This window comes from Mugil cephalus, chromosome 8 (genome assembly GCF_022458985.1).
Source record: "Mugil cephalus isolate CIBA_MC_2020 chromosome 8, CIBA_Mcephalus_1.1, whole genome shotgun sequence".
In the NCBI taxonomy this organism is placed as follows: Eukaryota; Metazoa; Chordata; class Actinopteri; order Mugiliformes; family Mugilidae; genus Mugil; species Mugil cephalus.
Genome location: NC_061777.1, coordinates 11,960,205 through 11,976,741, shown reverse-complemented (window position 1 = coordinate 11,976,741; position 16,537 = coordinate 11,960,205). Strand labels below are relative to the sequence as shown.

Here is a 16,537-nt window from a genome sequence, read left to right as displayed (position 1 = left end):
CATAATATAATATATTATAAGATACAAAAACAAAGATGGACAGTTCACTTGGGTCTGTGCAAGTTATTTGTGGAACCAGCTCAGTATGAAATTTTAACTTTACACAGTCTACTCTCTGCCTTTATACTATTACATTAAAATGTGTCCAGACTGTACTCTTTCCCTAATTTTCCTTACCCTTTCTGATGCATGTAGTTTCTGTCTCTGCAATGTTTTCTGCCTGTTCCGCTGTCCTCTGTGTGTTGCATGTGTATAACCCCTCCCTTCCACCTGACTTTAACAGAACAAAAGACCAAAAACAACCCCTAATCGGCTCCCTATTGACTGCTCAACACTTGTGCTGAAGCGTGTCCATCTGTTCAAATGAAAGCTGCATTAAACTGGAAAATGTTAGCATGAGGAACTATTAATAAGAATGAGAAATAACAAGTAATAAGAAGAATAAGAAATGAAAATAAATAGTAAAAATAAATGTTAGTTCAGTTTTGATGTAGTGTTGCCTTGGGTTTTAGACAGGACAGAAGGTTTGTTGAGGAGATACTCGGCTTCAGTTGTAATCGCCATCATTTTCATAATAATTTAGGTATCAGCAGTAGTACACTCCAAATGTCCTGAATCATGAAATGGGACGCTATCTTTTTCGGTATGCTTATCTGGAGTCTTTCGTTGTTGTTGCTCGTTAGCATACAGTGGGTGCATTGATACTGTGTCTCTGATCTAACCAGGTGTTCAGGAGAGGACCGAAAAGTGATCACTAAAAAGGCTCCTGTTCCATTTTATTTCCAGTACCATCAGATGCTAAAGCTGGTTCTTGCCACGACAAAATAACATATTACAAAAATAAACTAAATAATGGTATATGAGCACGTGCAGAATATGTAACGTTTGTGTATCCTACGTCTGTGAAGGTTTTCAGTCATCCAGGTCATGGTAATCCAAAATGCTTTTAAAGAAATGCAACTGGACTTGAAGAACTTCTACGCATCCAAGTAGCTTCTTAAGTTCTGAGAAACTGGTGGGGAGGTGGAAGTTGAAATAGGAAAAATGTGTGGATAAAGCCCATTAAAAACTTGCTTGACTTGTTCCTGTAAGAAACAGAAACTGGTGCTGCTAATTTACATTAACGGCTAGATACTAGATACATTACAAACTTGCTTGACCTGTTTCTGTAAGGACCAGAAACTGTTGCCACTAATTTCCATAATTTCCATTAATGGTTGGAAAGCTTACCAGTCCACTGTCATTTGTTTAGAGAGGATTTCTCCAATTTGACATAGATGGCTTCTCACCAGTTTCTGGTTCTGACAGAAACAACTCTTCGTATTTAAACCTCAAATTCCCACCAGTCTCTCAGAACTGAAGAAGCTATTTGAATGAGTTGCATCTTCAAGAAATTCTACGAATCCAGTTGCCTTTCTGCTGCCTGACTCACAATGGCTAAAACAGGAATATTTTAAAAACACGCTTTAACACAATTTTTTAGGTGGTTGGTTCGGTTGGGTGCAGGAGGAGAGCCTGGGGGCTAGCAAAAAGCCCACCCCAACCCTCCGCCTTTCATGGAGTGCAACTCCATACACAGCAAAGAAGAGGGTCCAGCCACTCTCAGGGACTCGGGTTCCAGAGCCGACGCCATGTGCTGAGGTGAGGCCGAATATATCTAGTCAATAGCGCTTGACCTTTTCTGGTAACCCTTCGGACCAGGTACACGGCCTCTTGTTCTTCTTTTTCATTCAGAGTCTTCTGAACCGTTCTTTGTCTGTCCCTTCGAGGTACGAGGCAAAATGCCCCAGACGGCATAGCCACTAGGGTCAACCATGGTAAGGTGACGGTCCCAGGAGGAGATAAGTCTCATCATATCATCTTATACAACCGCTTATCCTCACTAGGGTCGCATGGGTTGCTGGAACCTAACCCAGTTGTCCTTGGGCAAGAGGCGGGGTACACCCAAAAACAGGTCGCCAGTCCATTGCAGGGCTAACACACAGATGCAAACAATTTAGAATCACCAATCAAACTAACAAGCATGTCTTTGGAAGGAAGAAACCCAGAGGAGAGAAGTCTCCGGAGGCTTGGCAGCTTTAATTTATGGTCATGTATTATTATTATTACATTATGAGCCATTATTACATTATGAGTTGCTTCATAAGCCCTCATAAAACTAGTCCTCTGCATAATACTACTAAACACCTTTCGACTATTCAGTTGACCAGAATTTCATCAGATATGCAAATAAGAAACGATTTGCAGTCAAATGGGGAACACCTAAGCATGGTGGTATTTCTATGAATATCAGACAGAGGGAATATTGCAAAAGCGGGTTTAACTTGTTCTACCACACATTTATTCAACAATAAACTGAAGGTCTTGCATTAAAACACTTTTTTTTCTTACAGATGTGCTACATATTCTATCCCATATAATTGCTTATGTTATTACGTGGTGATGTTTGATCCAACTAGTGGCGCGGAGCATTATTACAGGGTTACTAGGGTGTCACTAATTTAATCATACTACTAGTATATGGAAACTGTGTAAACACAAATTCCTCCGTAGACTGATTAAAACACAAGTCGTCTTGCATTCAGCAGAAGGACTCCAGACCAATTGGTGGTGTACTCTGTTAAAAACTGGATGTCATACGATAATTAAACAGCGCACTGACATGTTGTCACACAGTGTGAGATACAAATCTGAAGCAATGATACCAAATGTAGAGGTTGAAAGGCTTTTCTTGAACAGGTGAAAGTTCAAATTTAAGGTTTTAATGGAAAAAAAATAACCATAAAGGAATTCTAAAACATATCAATCCCCCACACACACAAAGCATAAACGGTGATGCCAGTGTGCACAGTATTTTCATACACTCCTTGGATCCTCCCCAGCACTCTCCTCGTCCCACCCTCACACTTCACTTTACTGCCATAACAGGTGTTTGAAGAGGTGTGGGGATGTGGGGAGGGTGCTGAGGGCCACCTATAGCTTTCGAGCACATCCACGTCGCCCAAGAGACCAGCCGATAAACACCCCTCCCCAACACCTGAGACTCACTATAAAAAAGCTGAAGTATCGAACGGTCACCACCTGAAGTGATCCACACGCAGAGGGACCATGTTGAAGCTTTGCTTTGTTGTTTTGGTGCTTGCTGGTGAGTTCTTTTTTATTCATTTTAAATCCAAAGACTTTTTTTCCATCTCACATGCGCTCAATTGATCTGATTGATTGTCTGCAACCGAATTGCTGACACGCCTCCTCGTCTGCTCTTCTTCCATCGTACCAGGCGTAGCCTCTGGGGAAATCGAGAAGAGGGTTATTGGGAGCAAGAAATGCGACGGGGAAAGGAAGTATCATGTCCAGATAGAGACTGTTCAGGGGAAAAAGCCCTGTGGAGGCGCTCTGCTTAACACCCGCTGGTTCATCACAGCTTCACACTGTGGAAATCAGTAAGAAGTTTCATGTGTGTTTCACCTCTCTGTGTGACACACATGTGTCACAGATACTGCAAAATGAAACATTTTAAATATAGACCATCTCATTAGAATTTAAAAAAAATAAATATAATGTTGCATTATTTGTGTTTTTGCATTGTTTGATTAAAATGTCCTTTCCTGTTTTATTTTTTCTTCTTTTTCTGCAGGAAAATTAACGTCAAACTTGACACAAGCCATAGGTCATGGTTTAAAAGCGCCAAGAGCTCATTCTTTTCTTTCTTCGGGTCGAAGGACAAATATGATCAAGAAATTCCAGTTGAGCAGCAGTTCATCTATAAAGATGAGGAGGGGAAGGAGCATGACATTATGCTTGTGAAACTGTCCAAGGATGCGTCTTCTAAAAGTACCGCCATCAACCTTCCTCCTGCTGAATGTACTAAACTAGAGGTGAACAAGCAGGTTGAGATTGGAGGCTGGGGAGCCAAGAAGGCTGACTTGAAAAGTGAGAAACACTCAAAGAGTCTGTTCAATTTTTTTTATATATTTTTTTGAAAACATAACTTTAGTTGACACTTTGTTTTAAATCCCCAGAATCAAGTAGCCTGAGATGTGCCAATACTGACATCGCTGAATGTGGTGAGAATGATAAACCTGGTAAACTCTTCCACGTTGATGAAGCTGCAGTCATGTGTGCCTTTAAAGGGGGCGTAGAAGTCTGCTTTGTAAGTAACCTGCTTGTTTTATAGCTCCCCTTGTTTTCTTCCCTCTATAGCTTCCAAAATGCGAAACAATCTCACCTCCGATCTCTGTCTTCCAGGGCGATTCGGGTACGGCTGTGGAGCACGAAGGTGTCTTACGTGGGCTTATTGTGAGCGACCCGGTTGATACGTGTGTACAGCGCGTTGTGATGTTGGATATCTGCCACTACAGGAAGTGGATTGACGAAACCATGGCTAAGCATTCATGAGTTCATTCATAACCATAGTCACCTGCAGAGAGAAGACGATGTCAAGTAGAGCGTAGGCAGCTTGGTGTGATAAGAAAGACCCATTTTAATGAGGCAAACAAATGACTTTAAAGTGCATTAATCACCACTTGTTGCATCAAAGTCTTTAAAAAAAAAATATGACTGTAAACTATATTTAAAATTTCTGTCTTACGTTTCATGAATTAAAATAAATATGGCTGCCCGAGAGTCCCTGTGTAATTTGTTATCTCTTCATGAAACCTCATTTCCATAACAGTTTGACTTTCAAATTCACATTTAACTACTAAGTCACATCATGTCAGGCCGGCCGGTGCCCCATCACTCAACAAAAGCTCGAGATCTCCACTGACAGAGAGGCAGAATAAAGAACTTTTGCTCTAGCCCTGCTCTTTTGACGGCTTACTTGTCACTCTTGTTGGAGGAAGTACGTCGTTCAAATGCATACGGGTACTTTTGGGTACAGAAATAGTATTAATTCTGAGGCGTCAGAGTGTAAGTAGCTTCTTATTTTTGTAGCTGCGTTGTTTCGCTCTAGTTTGATAAACTTGATGGACAGTTTCAGACACAGATGATGTGAGGCTACATAGATGTTTTACTAATAATACTGGATCATTTGAATGCTATAGTTAAAAGCATGTGAGGAGCTTTGAAGGAAAAACAAATGTTATTTGTTGAAATGACAGAATCAAAATGTTCTGTAACCTTTGAAAAAGTTGTTGTTCTTAATTTTATGAGGAAAGCACACTGCACTTTGTCCAATAAAACACACTAGGATGCAAGTATAAAGTATAAAACTGGACTAAAATCGGTTAACTACTACTCAAGTATAGTACAAGTTTCAGGTTCAATTTCCAAACTGTACTTGAGTAAATGTAGTTAGTTACTTTCCACCACTGAAACCTGTGGCACCGCGATTACGACTATAGCCTCACTTTATGGGGCAGCAGCTCAACCAGGTGACATCGATGTGGAAGGTGTTTTTTTTTTTGTAGTTTTCCATTTTGCACAATACAAAGGAACGTAGTCACGAGATGCTCGTGTTGAAAGAGTCAGCTGGGTGCAGTCAGTTCGCTCCCATATAAAGTGTCTGTACCACTAGGCTACTATTTGCTGTGTAATATATATTAGACCTTTAAAATGTTTGCTGCATGCACTTCATATGTGTATGTGCACCTCAGCTTGATTATTGTAAGTGTTATTCTATGCAAATGATCTGGCAGTTTGAGTTAAATGCGACCTAGTGCTAGCAACGGTCTGATAGTATCACATTTTTGTCTCCAATTTTGATTAAAACACACAGACAAACAGAGTTTTCATGTGTTTTACTGATATGCACCCATTTTCATTCCATCTTTCTTTCCTCGCCTTCACAACACTCCCATCTGCTGGTTCTTTGCACAAAAGCACCATGGCTTTTCTCTGTCACACACGCACACACCAACAAACAAAATATACACAAACACACACATACGCACACACACTCAAACGTTCACAGCTGCAGATGTGGATATTGTTACATATTTAGGTCCAGTTGTCAATTCTCTGGTCTGGTTTTGCATGTTACAGTTCTCATTCAGGTAAAAAAAAAAAAAAAACAACAAAAAAAAAAGTGTATCAGACAGACTTTTACACAATGTTACACTTGCACACATGTTCAGATGACATCCATCCTCTGGTGCAGAGGAGAATCAGATAATCTTGACCACAGGGAAGTACTTGTGAGCTGAGAAGTCAAACTCTGGGAGCACCTGTGGATGCACAATTTGCGTTTTAGTGCAACAATTTTCACAATGTGAAGCAGCAGTTACAAGAGATACCATATTGTGTTTTTTTTTCTTTATTGGTAACTACATAAATACAGTTTTTGGAAGGGGATTGACTGCACACAAGAGCAAATAAAAAACTACGAATTCAATCAATGCGTGTATTGCGTTACCTTGGTCTCCTTCTTGTGTCCTCCAGCCAGGAGCTTCATAACTACAATGTTGGGTTTGGCCACCTTCAGTATACGGTTCACCTGTGATCGATTATAAACAGCTGATTATGGGTAGTCAAGAATAATGGAGAAGGTAACACATAAAACTATAAAGTAAATCAGGTTGAGCTCATATGAAAAATGTATTTTGTTACAATGCTGCCACCTAGTGGAAGAGCCTGTTGTTGAACATGTAGATATTGAAAGAATGAATTCATTTTTGAACATTTGGAACATGCACAAACTATGTAACCATCTGTACAAACAAATGAAAGAAATAATGATTAGAAACCCACAAAAAAGATCTAATATGTTATCTCTCCAATCTTACATTTCAAAACGTTGCTTTTAAGTCCATGTGCTAGGAGCTCAAAGGCATAACTCGTCCACTAACATATATAGCATTTTAAGTACATTTGTAGCAAATAATGTGACATCTGCACATAAAAATTAATTTCCTGACCTCAGGATCTGGGCTGGGCACATTTTCTAGGATGAGCTTGGCCTGTTGAAAGTGTTTGCTGGCGGCCATGTAGAGGTCGGCAGAGCCTGGTGCAGGATTGTACTTCTTGAGGTCAGACATCTCCTGAATGGACAAGAGGAGGAGGAATGTGTCAGAGAGAACATACAATCACAAATAACTAAAAAGGGCAGACAACGCAGAGGACACACACAGACTCAAACAGTACCTTGAACTGTATGTAGTGCACAGGTGGGGGAGTCACCACACTGTTGAAGGGGGCGAAGCGATGCTCGTAGCGAACCTGCTCGCTGTCTAGTTCAAACTGAGGCTTACGCACCTTCCCATCCATATCCAAAGCCACCATAGTCTAAAGAGAGAATGAGGGATGTTAAAAGATCTCTGCGTGTGTCAGGATGTGTTGAAGACGTGTTATTAAATTTCTCCCACCTTGTACATGCCAGCGCACATATTCTGGTATGCTTGACTCATGGTAATCTCTTTACTGAGAGGGCGAACTGCAAAGGAATCGCAAAAAAGTTTTTAAGACCACGACAAACCAAAACTCAAAGAACTACCGGAAACAATGTGACATCATCTGGACTAAAAATCAGTCCATGGCCACCTGGTATATACATGTACTTCTGTATCTGCCTGGATGGAGATAACTCTTGATACCAGCAGGTGGCAGCAGTCTGTATTGTTATTTAACCTTTAAAGACCTAAACATCTGCTTCCCTCCTAAAAAAAAGCTTTCGGTATTTGAATTACCGTAACTCACCAATGGGCAAAATTCAAACTGTGGCTGAACACTGAGAAGTTGTGTTTTATAGAGAGAAAAAAAAAAGCTGCCATTACGGTAATGATGATGCACTACTGCTGCTGTTGGCTGCAGGTTTGGGGGCGATGCACGAGTGAAGAGACTCAGGAAGAGACAGTTGTTTGGAGGAATTTGTTGGTAAAAACAAAGTTAGTTATATCCTTGAGATGTCACCAAGGTGTTGCAGACAAAAAGCACAACTTCCCAGCGCAAACCATTGTGAGTTACGGTAATTACAAAACGCTGGAGATCAGTTTGATTCTGAAGGGGTAAAAGGGAAAACCAAAAGAGCTACTATTAGCTGAGATATCGCTGTACAGAGCTGGCTTCTACTGAATCATGGTGATCAGCTGGTCTACAGTTTATTCATTCTATGAATATGATGTGAAAACATTTGTGTATTTCTGTTTCTGCTCTTGGACCTTATTTCCTTTTGACACTTCTTCTGACTCTTTAACATTCTGAATTGGCTGTAATTCTGTGCAGACTTGGTTGTTGTGGTCATCCATATCAGATAAGGACAATGCAACAACAAAAAAAAACGTCCACCTTTCTTCTTCTTCTTTGTCTTTTTGCTGCTGCGTCCCTTCAGCTGCTCCTCCAGAATCCGCTCTTCTGCCATCTGAGAGGAGTCGGCTCTGCTCAGAGTGGACATCAGCCACGCGTAAAGGAATTCTGACAGGTACCTAGAAAAAAACACAAACATTTACGGAGAGTTGACGTGTCGTGCTTTAATTGTGAGCGGCAGCTCCCAGCGATGAACATACGTCCTCTTACCAGTAGATGTAATAGTATTCATGCATGCTGTAAAGCTCCAGCTCAAAGCCGCTGAGCAGGTACTGGATCATGATCCTCAGGTTGTGGTAGAGGATCCAGGTGCCGAGACAGGCTAGATGCTGCCGCTGAGGCTCCAGTTTCATGAGCAAACTATGCAGCGCCGCGTCCACCTTCTCCGCCTGCAGAGGCATGAAGAAAACCACACCGATGTGGTAAAGCGATATGGGTCGTTAATAGGTAACTAAATCTTTCTAATAAGAATCCCTGGCACGAATTGCCATAAGTGTGGTGATGTGTTTAACCACTGTTAAAAAAAAACAAACAAACAGATGAAACAACTTGAGTTCACCTCATCCTGCAGCGTGGCGAACTCCTCGAGAATGTGTCCCAACTTGTCTCTCTGTCGAGCTCGGTTGTGTCCGTGGATCTGGATGAGGCTGCAGAATGGCTGTGGAGAGAATTGGAAGAACGTGAATTCTGAATGCGATCTTTAAATTTCACTACAAGACACGAGACGCCCACTGGGAAAACTTTTCGACAGACGATGTCACGACAAGTGACATACCCTGGAGCAGTGCGTGACAAAGGAGTCGATGTAATCCTTCGCCTGGTGGTTGTTAAACAGGCAACACCTGGAGAGACAACACACACAAAATAAGCTCAAGTGGCTGCAGGCGCGCAGTTAATCAATATGAGTGAATGAGAGATGTTGTGTGCAGGGACTCCGTGCATCATTAATTCCACCAGTAAATATCTGAAAACCTCTGCAGTCTACAAACTTTACTAGAATCATTAATCTGTAGAAGTTACAGCATCTCGCAGTAAAACTGTGGTGAAGAATTATTGTCCACATCCTTTTTTTTTTATAAGCTGCAGTCCTGTGGTGGCAGCGAAATGAACAACTCTGTGCCTGGGTTTAAACTTTAACCCAGCGTGAGCTAAAACCATAAATTGCAGCCAGCTAGGTGGGAGATTAACCAATAATATCACTCAAGATAAAACTATTTAAATCCTTACATGATGATAATTACCTGCTCTAATCATAAAAACTGTTGGTAAACTTACTTGTAGGAGAGAACAGGTGGGCTCACAAAGTACCTCAGGGCATCTTTTATCATGTCCTGCATCAGGTGAGTGCCAAACACTTTCTTGTTATCTATCAGGAACGTTGTCTGAATTCGTACAAGACAATCTGATTAGATTTTATATCTTTATAATCATGTAAAAACGTTATAAATTCATCCATGTGCATAAATGACATTAACCTCAAATACATTTCAAAGAGCTGCTGTGCAGTCATCAGGGAAAACAGCAGTGACGTTTTTCAAATACAACTTATATAATCTACCTGGAGAAGAGATCTGGAGAGGACACAGGGAGACTGTTCACTGAATTCACAGAAGAAATCCTGGTAAAAAAAGAAAAAAAAAAGAGATTTATATATACATACATATCATAGTTAACGTTAGGCATTTTTATTATTCATAGTGAAGAGAATTCAGGGATCCAGGGAATTATGTGTATGGATGTTGGCTGTTGTTACCACAGCTGGCAAAGTGACTTGTACATGTAACTGTACAGTATGTAGCATGTATGTGTTTACAAAAGGTGAACACATGCTCTATTTCTCGTTATTATTTTCTTAGCACGTGCTGTATGTACACCGATCAGACGTAACATTATGACCACCTTTCTAATATTGTCTAGGTCTCCCTTGTGCCTCCAAAACCGGACAAGGACATGGACCTTCTGAGGGAAGTCCTGTGGTGTCTGGCAACCATTATGTTTGTGGTCTGTGGTTAGTGGGGGGGGGGGTCTTTGGGTCCTATGGGTTGAGGGGAGGGGCCTCTGTGGATCATCCCACAGATATTTGAGATACTTGACAGTTTGGGATCTATTGAATTTTCAGACCAGGTCAACACCTTGTGTTTATGTCGGGTTGCATCCTGCTGGAGATGACTGCTGCCACCAAGGAGTGTCATTGCTGTGGGGTGGGGGTGGTTGGTCTGGTCTAGGTGGGGTGGTACATGTCTAAATAACATTCACATGAATGCCAGGTCCAAAAGTTTCCCAGCAGAACAATGTATTGTCACAAGATAGTCAATGTTATTTACGTCTCCTGTTAGTGGTTTTAATGTTGTGGCTGATCGGTGTACACAGACTCCTGTATGTTCTAATTGTCTTCTTATTCTAATGCTGCTGTGTCCTGAATTTCTCTCACAGGGGATCAATAAATGTCCATCCTTTTTATCTCATGCCATGTATTTATGGTGTGATAGAACATTTATTCTGCTCTTCCCTCTGATCTCACATATAAACAGTAGCGACAAGAAATCCTCCTCAGCTGTGTGTTCACCGGGATGGAGGGTAAGAACACGATGAAAATGCTTATGAGTTTACCAGGATGCCATGGAGGTTGGTGGTGTTGATCACGTCACAGACGGTCTTGATGCGCTCTATGAGCTTGCTGAAGTACGCCACCATGTCCTCCCTCTTAATGATCTTAGCGTAGCGAGGAAACGTAGGCGGCAGGAGTCTCTGGTTGACAAGAGGCTCAAAGCCCATCATGATGGGATGGTCTGCAGCACACACAGGAAAAAAAAAAAAACACAGGTCACATTTTTTTAATTATAAATGAATGTAGCCTAGGAGCCTGTCTTAACCACATTTATTAACATGGACCAAGTGGAAAATTAACTTTGTGTGTGAACATTTCTGGAAGCAGGAGAAGGGACTCCTTGTGTATCTCTCTCGGTTAAATGACCGGAACACAAGAATGTGCTAAGCTACACAATTTCATGCATGTCTGATACTCTTCTTGTTTAGGTACCTTGACTATTTTGGGACCTTCCTCGTAAGCATGCAGTCCTTGACAGCTGCTGCTGCCTTATAAACTCCCAGAGAAACTATGTGACTCGACTCGACGGCTTTAAACCGCGTGTATATGTTACCTCCTTTGGTGGTGTCGTTTTGTGACTGGATGCCGTGCTGAATGCTGGAGTGAATGGCTGATAACAGATCGGCTGCCTGAGCCACAAGCTTCTGGGCCTCGCCCACTGAGCTGGTCTGATGAAGATAAGAACACAAGACGACAACAATGAACAAAATTATCATTGTCTGCAGGTACTTAACTCTTTAATCCTTATACTTGGCATCGATGATTAATGAACCCTGTGCGCTTTTTTTGTCAGTTAATTAGGTGCACTAGTGAAAACAAATCCATTTTAATAAAACAGCACTAAATCTTAGCTTCAGGTTATGGTATTAAGCATTTATTTAAAATAACTAAATGCGCTCTTGATTGGACTGTGTTTTCATTATTGAGGACTACTGAACTGCACTTTTACTTATTTTTAAAATCTCAATTTAGTCAGTGTTGTAGACTAAGTAACAGAAAAAAAGTCCAGTCTAACAGAAACAAACTACATACTCAAAAAGGATCGCACAGTTGAATTACCCCCTTTCTGCTGTTATTTTAACATAAACTTGGATTGATATATCAGAATGCATTTGTTTTCACTAGTGTACCTAATGTTTTGGATAGTGACACTCAAATACTGTGCATAATTTCCACACTACAACATAACAATGTTTTGCAAACCACTTACTCATTGTGCAGCCCTGATTAAAACAGAGATCGCCTGATGTTGTGTGCTCGTATGTGCGTTACCTCTTTCTTGGTAAAGGCGATCAGTGCCGTCAGTAGAAGGCGCGTGAACTTGATTCTGTTGAAAAGTGCCAGGAACTGCTGATGCTGGGCAAACAAAGTGTGGGAGATCATCGCAGAGCTATTTATACGCATATTTCTAGTCTTTGAAGCTTCACAAGCAACAGAACATTTCACAGGAGGAATTTTATTTTAGGTGTGACCACCCAGAAAAGTCCATTTTTGGGTCTGTTTTTTTTTTCCGCTTCCTTTATTATGATAACTGTATTGAAACAGCTGAAGCCTCTCAAAATGTCATGTGAGTCCCACGGGCAGATGCTAAGGAAGCTATGACAGGCAGAGACTAGGATTCAAGGACTGGTTTACGAACTGAATGTGACAATATTAGGTTTAAAAAATAAAGAAGAATGAGACAATGTGAGTTACTACATGTAGTCCTAATTATGTTTAGGCTGGAACTGCAACCACGCACCAACGTAAACAACTAGTGTTTAGTTTTTATGTGTTTTAAATGATGCTGCATGGACACGACTTTAGCAGTAAGAACTCTTTAATGCATCTTTAATGCTTGCTCTTGTTATTTCAGGGCCCGGACTCTGTAAAACGACTTGAGACGATTTGTTTTTGATGCTGGATAAATAAAATGAAAACAGAAGTGAATTGACTGGATGTGACTTACCTCCAGCTCAACCTCCGGATTTCGCTGCTCACCCTGTCGACTGCGCGTGCTCTAAAAAAGTAGAACACAACCAAGAAATAATGTTTGTCAGAAAAATGTTTTTATTGAAACATTAATTATGATCAAATCGAGAGCAAATACCTTGACTTTCCTCTGTAATTCATCCTCCACATCTTTCAGCATGCCTGATGGGATGAGCACACGAGAGAGATAACGGTTATCTTTTCTGCAGTATTTGTGTCACTGCAGACTTCACAAATTATTACAGTAGACGCACCTGTCACCCGCAAGTCCGTGACATTATTGGCCATCTTGAAGCCATAAGTCATGGCCTGGAAATCCTCCTGCAGGAAAATATGAGGCAAGTAAATGTAAATCATTTATATGTGCAGGTGCTGAAATACGCTGAAATGGTCAGAATCATTTCACAAGAAGAGATAAAAGTACCACAAGATACAATATATATTATAATGACCAGAACTGGTCAAAACCAAAACATCCACCTCACAGAAACAGAAAGACTGTGGAAAAGTTCTCACCTCCTCAAACACAGCTGCCTTGTTGACTTTTTCTCGGGCAATGTCACACACTTTCAGCATGCCTAGGGCGAAGGCTTTGAGGGCCGGTTCTTCAATCAGATCGGGGTTGTGGACGTACAGGCAGGTGAAGACAGTTTGGGCTAAGGAGTGACCTTCCAGCCATGTTATCTACACACAGACACACGCAAACCTTCACACATTTGTAGGGGCTTTCTTGCAAACTGCCTGTCTGAAGTTTTGAAACAAGAACTGAAACGGATTAAAAGAGCGATGTAAAACAGCCTGTTTTGTCATTCCTTGCATTTATTAATAGCATCTGCAATACACCGCACCAAGTGTAATGACAAATCAGACACTGCTGTGATCAGCAGCAAGTATTTGAGCAGTGGTCTGAAGTAACATATCAACTCTAGTCCCACTACAGGGAGCACAAGCTACTCAAAATAAATTATCCCTTCAGATTTCTGCCAAGTACAAAAATAAACAACTCACCAAGCAGCAAAAACATGTGTCTATGATCCCAATGAGTTCGGGTAGACTAAGGTCTTTCACCTTGATGGCACCTTCCTGAAGTGAACAGAGTTAAAGAGCGAGAGAGAGTTATAAAAATAACCAGGAGGATAACTGTTTAAGGCAACGCAATAAGGTTTGTAAAGTTCAACTGTCATCTGTTGTAACTGCTGACAATTCATTACATATGCATAATAATTAGTATTTTTAATGATATGACAATGAGAGATCAGTACCTTAATAGCTTGTTCAAAATTGAGCACTTTTCTGTTGACCTGGTTTCCAATCATTCCCGCATCCATCTTCGGATCCATCATCTCAATAGCTGACATGGCCTCGAACAAACCAAACCTGAACCACAACAGCAATATCAGTGTTAGTTTGAGTATCTGATCAGCTGATCTAATAGCTAATTTAAACATGAATAATGTGTTTCATTGACATAGATTCTGGTAAATTAAATCTGCAAGCTGACTCAAACCATCCAAGTAAGAGGAAAACATTATTTGTAATTTGAGCGAACTGGCCCTTTAAAATTTGATTCTGCAAAAAGCACTTTGTCTTACTCACAGTTTGTCATGAAGCAGCTCTCCAAGGTTCAACTCTGGATAAATAAAGGATGAGAGTGAGGAAGGGGAAAGGAGGAACATGTTAGTCCCTTTTATAACTGCACACATAATGTATGACCCACACGCAGTCACTAGCAGAGCCTTTACCTTTGCAGGCACCCTTGAATTCATGTGTAATATCAACCCAGTTGGCGTTGTTCTTCATCTTTTCTGGGATGCCCAGCCCCCAGCCAGTATCATCATCATCTACTGCTGACTTCATCACCATGGTGACTACTACAGACAAACAAAGAGGACCAGACAAAGAGTTTAATTATTATACAATGTGACATTAAGCATTAAAAAGACATGTTAGTCATGTTGGGCTTAATAAGACATTTGCTTTACTGAGCACAAAGCAGTTTAACCATTATCATACCACCAAACCAGGATCACAGCATAAACAAGACACCTATGTAAAAAGTAGCCATTAATTATGATATTATTTAAAAGTTATATTTTACAGCTTAAAACCAACCACCTCAGGTCAGATGTTTCTACAATACCAATGGGTTTTCATTTATATTATTGAACAAAGACCCTCCGGTCTCAAGGCCTTTCTCAGTGAAGAATACACATTCACCCAGGCATTTCATACATTGCTTCACATTCTACACTAGTCATTTCAAAGGCTGGTTGGCAAACATCGAAACGCATGACGAAACTTTAACGTGCAGCGTAACTTGCAAAAATAAAAGTTTATCTGTATCTCTGAACGCAGTCGTGGATGTCACAAGTATAATGTTCCGTGCTTTGTCATAAATTTAGCTCCTTGCTTTCCTGCAATAGTAATAACTAACAATATGTCACACCACAAGCTTCTGTACGTCCTTTTACAACTTTTTCATATTTTTTTTTTTATTTTAACAAGCCCTCAACTTGTGGACACCTAAAAAAGGCAATCCATCGAGCTCTGTGTGCTGACTTGAGACAAGTTACAGCCTAAAAAGGAGTCAATAGCACCCATGAGCGCACTGGAAACTCACAGCTTTCTCCACCAAGAACATTTCAATACTCTTACAGCTAAGGGTGAGTCCTTAAAAAGACAATTTTTATAATATGTCTTAACTTGTTTATGTAGATGTAACCTTGTGACATTCTTTTGGCATTGAGGCAACAGCAGTAGCCAGCGATACACTGTATGTGTGAGTATCATCTTGTCAATCGCAATTTTACCCCAATAACACGCCAGTAAAATAACACTTAGCTAAAGAAGGCATCCAATTGAGAGAGAGAAAGAAAGAAGTGTCAACATGTCTGTCTGCCTATTTCGCATTTTTTAGCACCACTGACAGCCTCGCCAAACGTTCACGTAACTGTGCACCGCTTAACAAACAAAAGCACTTAGAGAGGACACAAGATAGCTAGATATTAAAAACGTGAGTTGACGTGAGCTAGCCATCACCAACGTCAAATTAGCTAGCATGCAATACCGTGTACAAACAAGTTAATGTTGCCCACAGTGTGTTTCCTGCGAACGATTCCTAATTATGGACATTATAACATATTATACAATTTATTCCGGTATACAAAAACACGAATATTATAACTGTAAAGCCATATCTTCGCTGTGAACCAGCGCCTACCTTAGTATTTTGTATCAACCATGTAGCTAATGAAAACCCCTTCGAAAGCTGTACTGACTGGCGCACACGTTATACGTCACATGGCACGGTCAGCCTGTGAAATGTAGTTCTCATTCAAGAATCATTTATTGTCATTATTTGTGTATATAACGAAATGTTGGGTTGCAGCTCTTGGCGTAAGTGGTATGAATATAGAAAAACAGTAGAATACGCACAAAAAAATAAAATAAAACAAAAATAGTGCTGAGCAGATAAGTAAGTCATCATAGCGGGGGGTGGGGTTACTGGCCGGCGCATACATTATACGTCACATACCGTCACGGTCAGACTGAAATGTAGTCCTTATCATATGTCATCGGAGAGCTTCAGCCCGCAGTGAAGATGCTTAGAAATGCTGTGGCCAGCGTAGACAGAGGACTATTTTAATGTTGTATCTTGGGGGGAAAGTTGCAGGACACGCTCATGGACAGCCTCTCGTCGTCACCTTAGCTGCGGCTAAA

At 40.8% G+C, this 16,537-nt stretch overlaps 2 protein-coding genes across 3 annotated transcripts; one reads left to right on the top strand and one right to left on the bottom strand.

Moving 5' to 3' along the window:
- The first annotated feature begins 2,838 nt into the window (after positions 1–2,838).
- Positions 2,839–4,616, top strand: LOC125012445 (kallikrein-8-like). Its single transcript, XM_047592408.1, has 5 exons — positions 2,839–3,145; positions 3,278–3,440; positions 3,635–3,930; positions 4,020–4,150; positions 4,246–4,616. Exons 1-5 carry the CDS (start codon positions 3,109–3,111, stop codon positions 4,393–4,395), a joined length of 777 nt encoding a protein of 258 aa, XP_047448364.1. The 5' UTR covers positions 2,839–3,108; the 3' UTR covers positions 4,396–4,616.
- Positions 4,617–5,723: 1,107 nt separating this feature from the next.
- Positions 5,724–16,476, bottom strand: naa35 (N-alpha-acetyltransferase 35, NatC auxiliary subunit). Of its 2 annotated transcripts, none has more exons than XM_047591460.1 (23): positions 16,353–16,476; positions 14,560–14,688; positions 14,414–14,447; positions 14,080–14,194; positions 13,826–13,900; positions 13,334–13,501; positions 13,072–13,138; positions 12,936–12,979; positions 12,795–12,845; positions 12,119–12,202; positions 11,400–11,514; positions 10,849–11,027; positions 9,797–9,856; positions 9,514–9,620; positions 9,014–9,080; positions 8,798–8,896; positions 8,449–8,627; positions 8,221–8,357; positions 7,302–7,369; positions 7,081–7,221; positions 6,855–6,977; positions 6,353–6,433; positions 5,724–6,164 (listed from the first exon to the last, which is right to left on the bottom strand). In XM_047591460.1, the coding sequence occupies exons 1-23, from the start codon at positions 16,384–16,386 to the stop codon at positions 6,105–6,107; spliced, it is 2,217 nt and encodes a 738-aa protein (XP_047447416.1). In that variant the 5' UTR covers positions 16,387–16,476; the 3' UTR covers positions 5,724–6,104. The 2 variants fall into 2 exon arrangements, with proteins under 2 accessions (XP_047447416.1, XP_047447417.1); XM_047591461.1 differs by lacking the exon at positions 16,353–16,476 and adding an exon at positions 16,038–16,124.
- Positions 16,477–16,537: the final 61 nt, after the last annotated feature.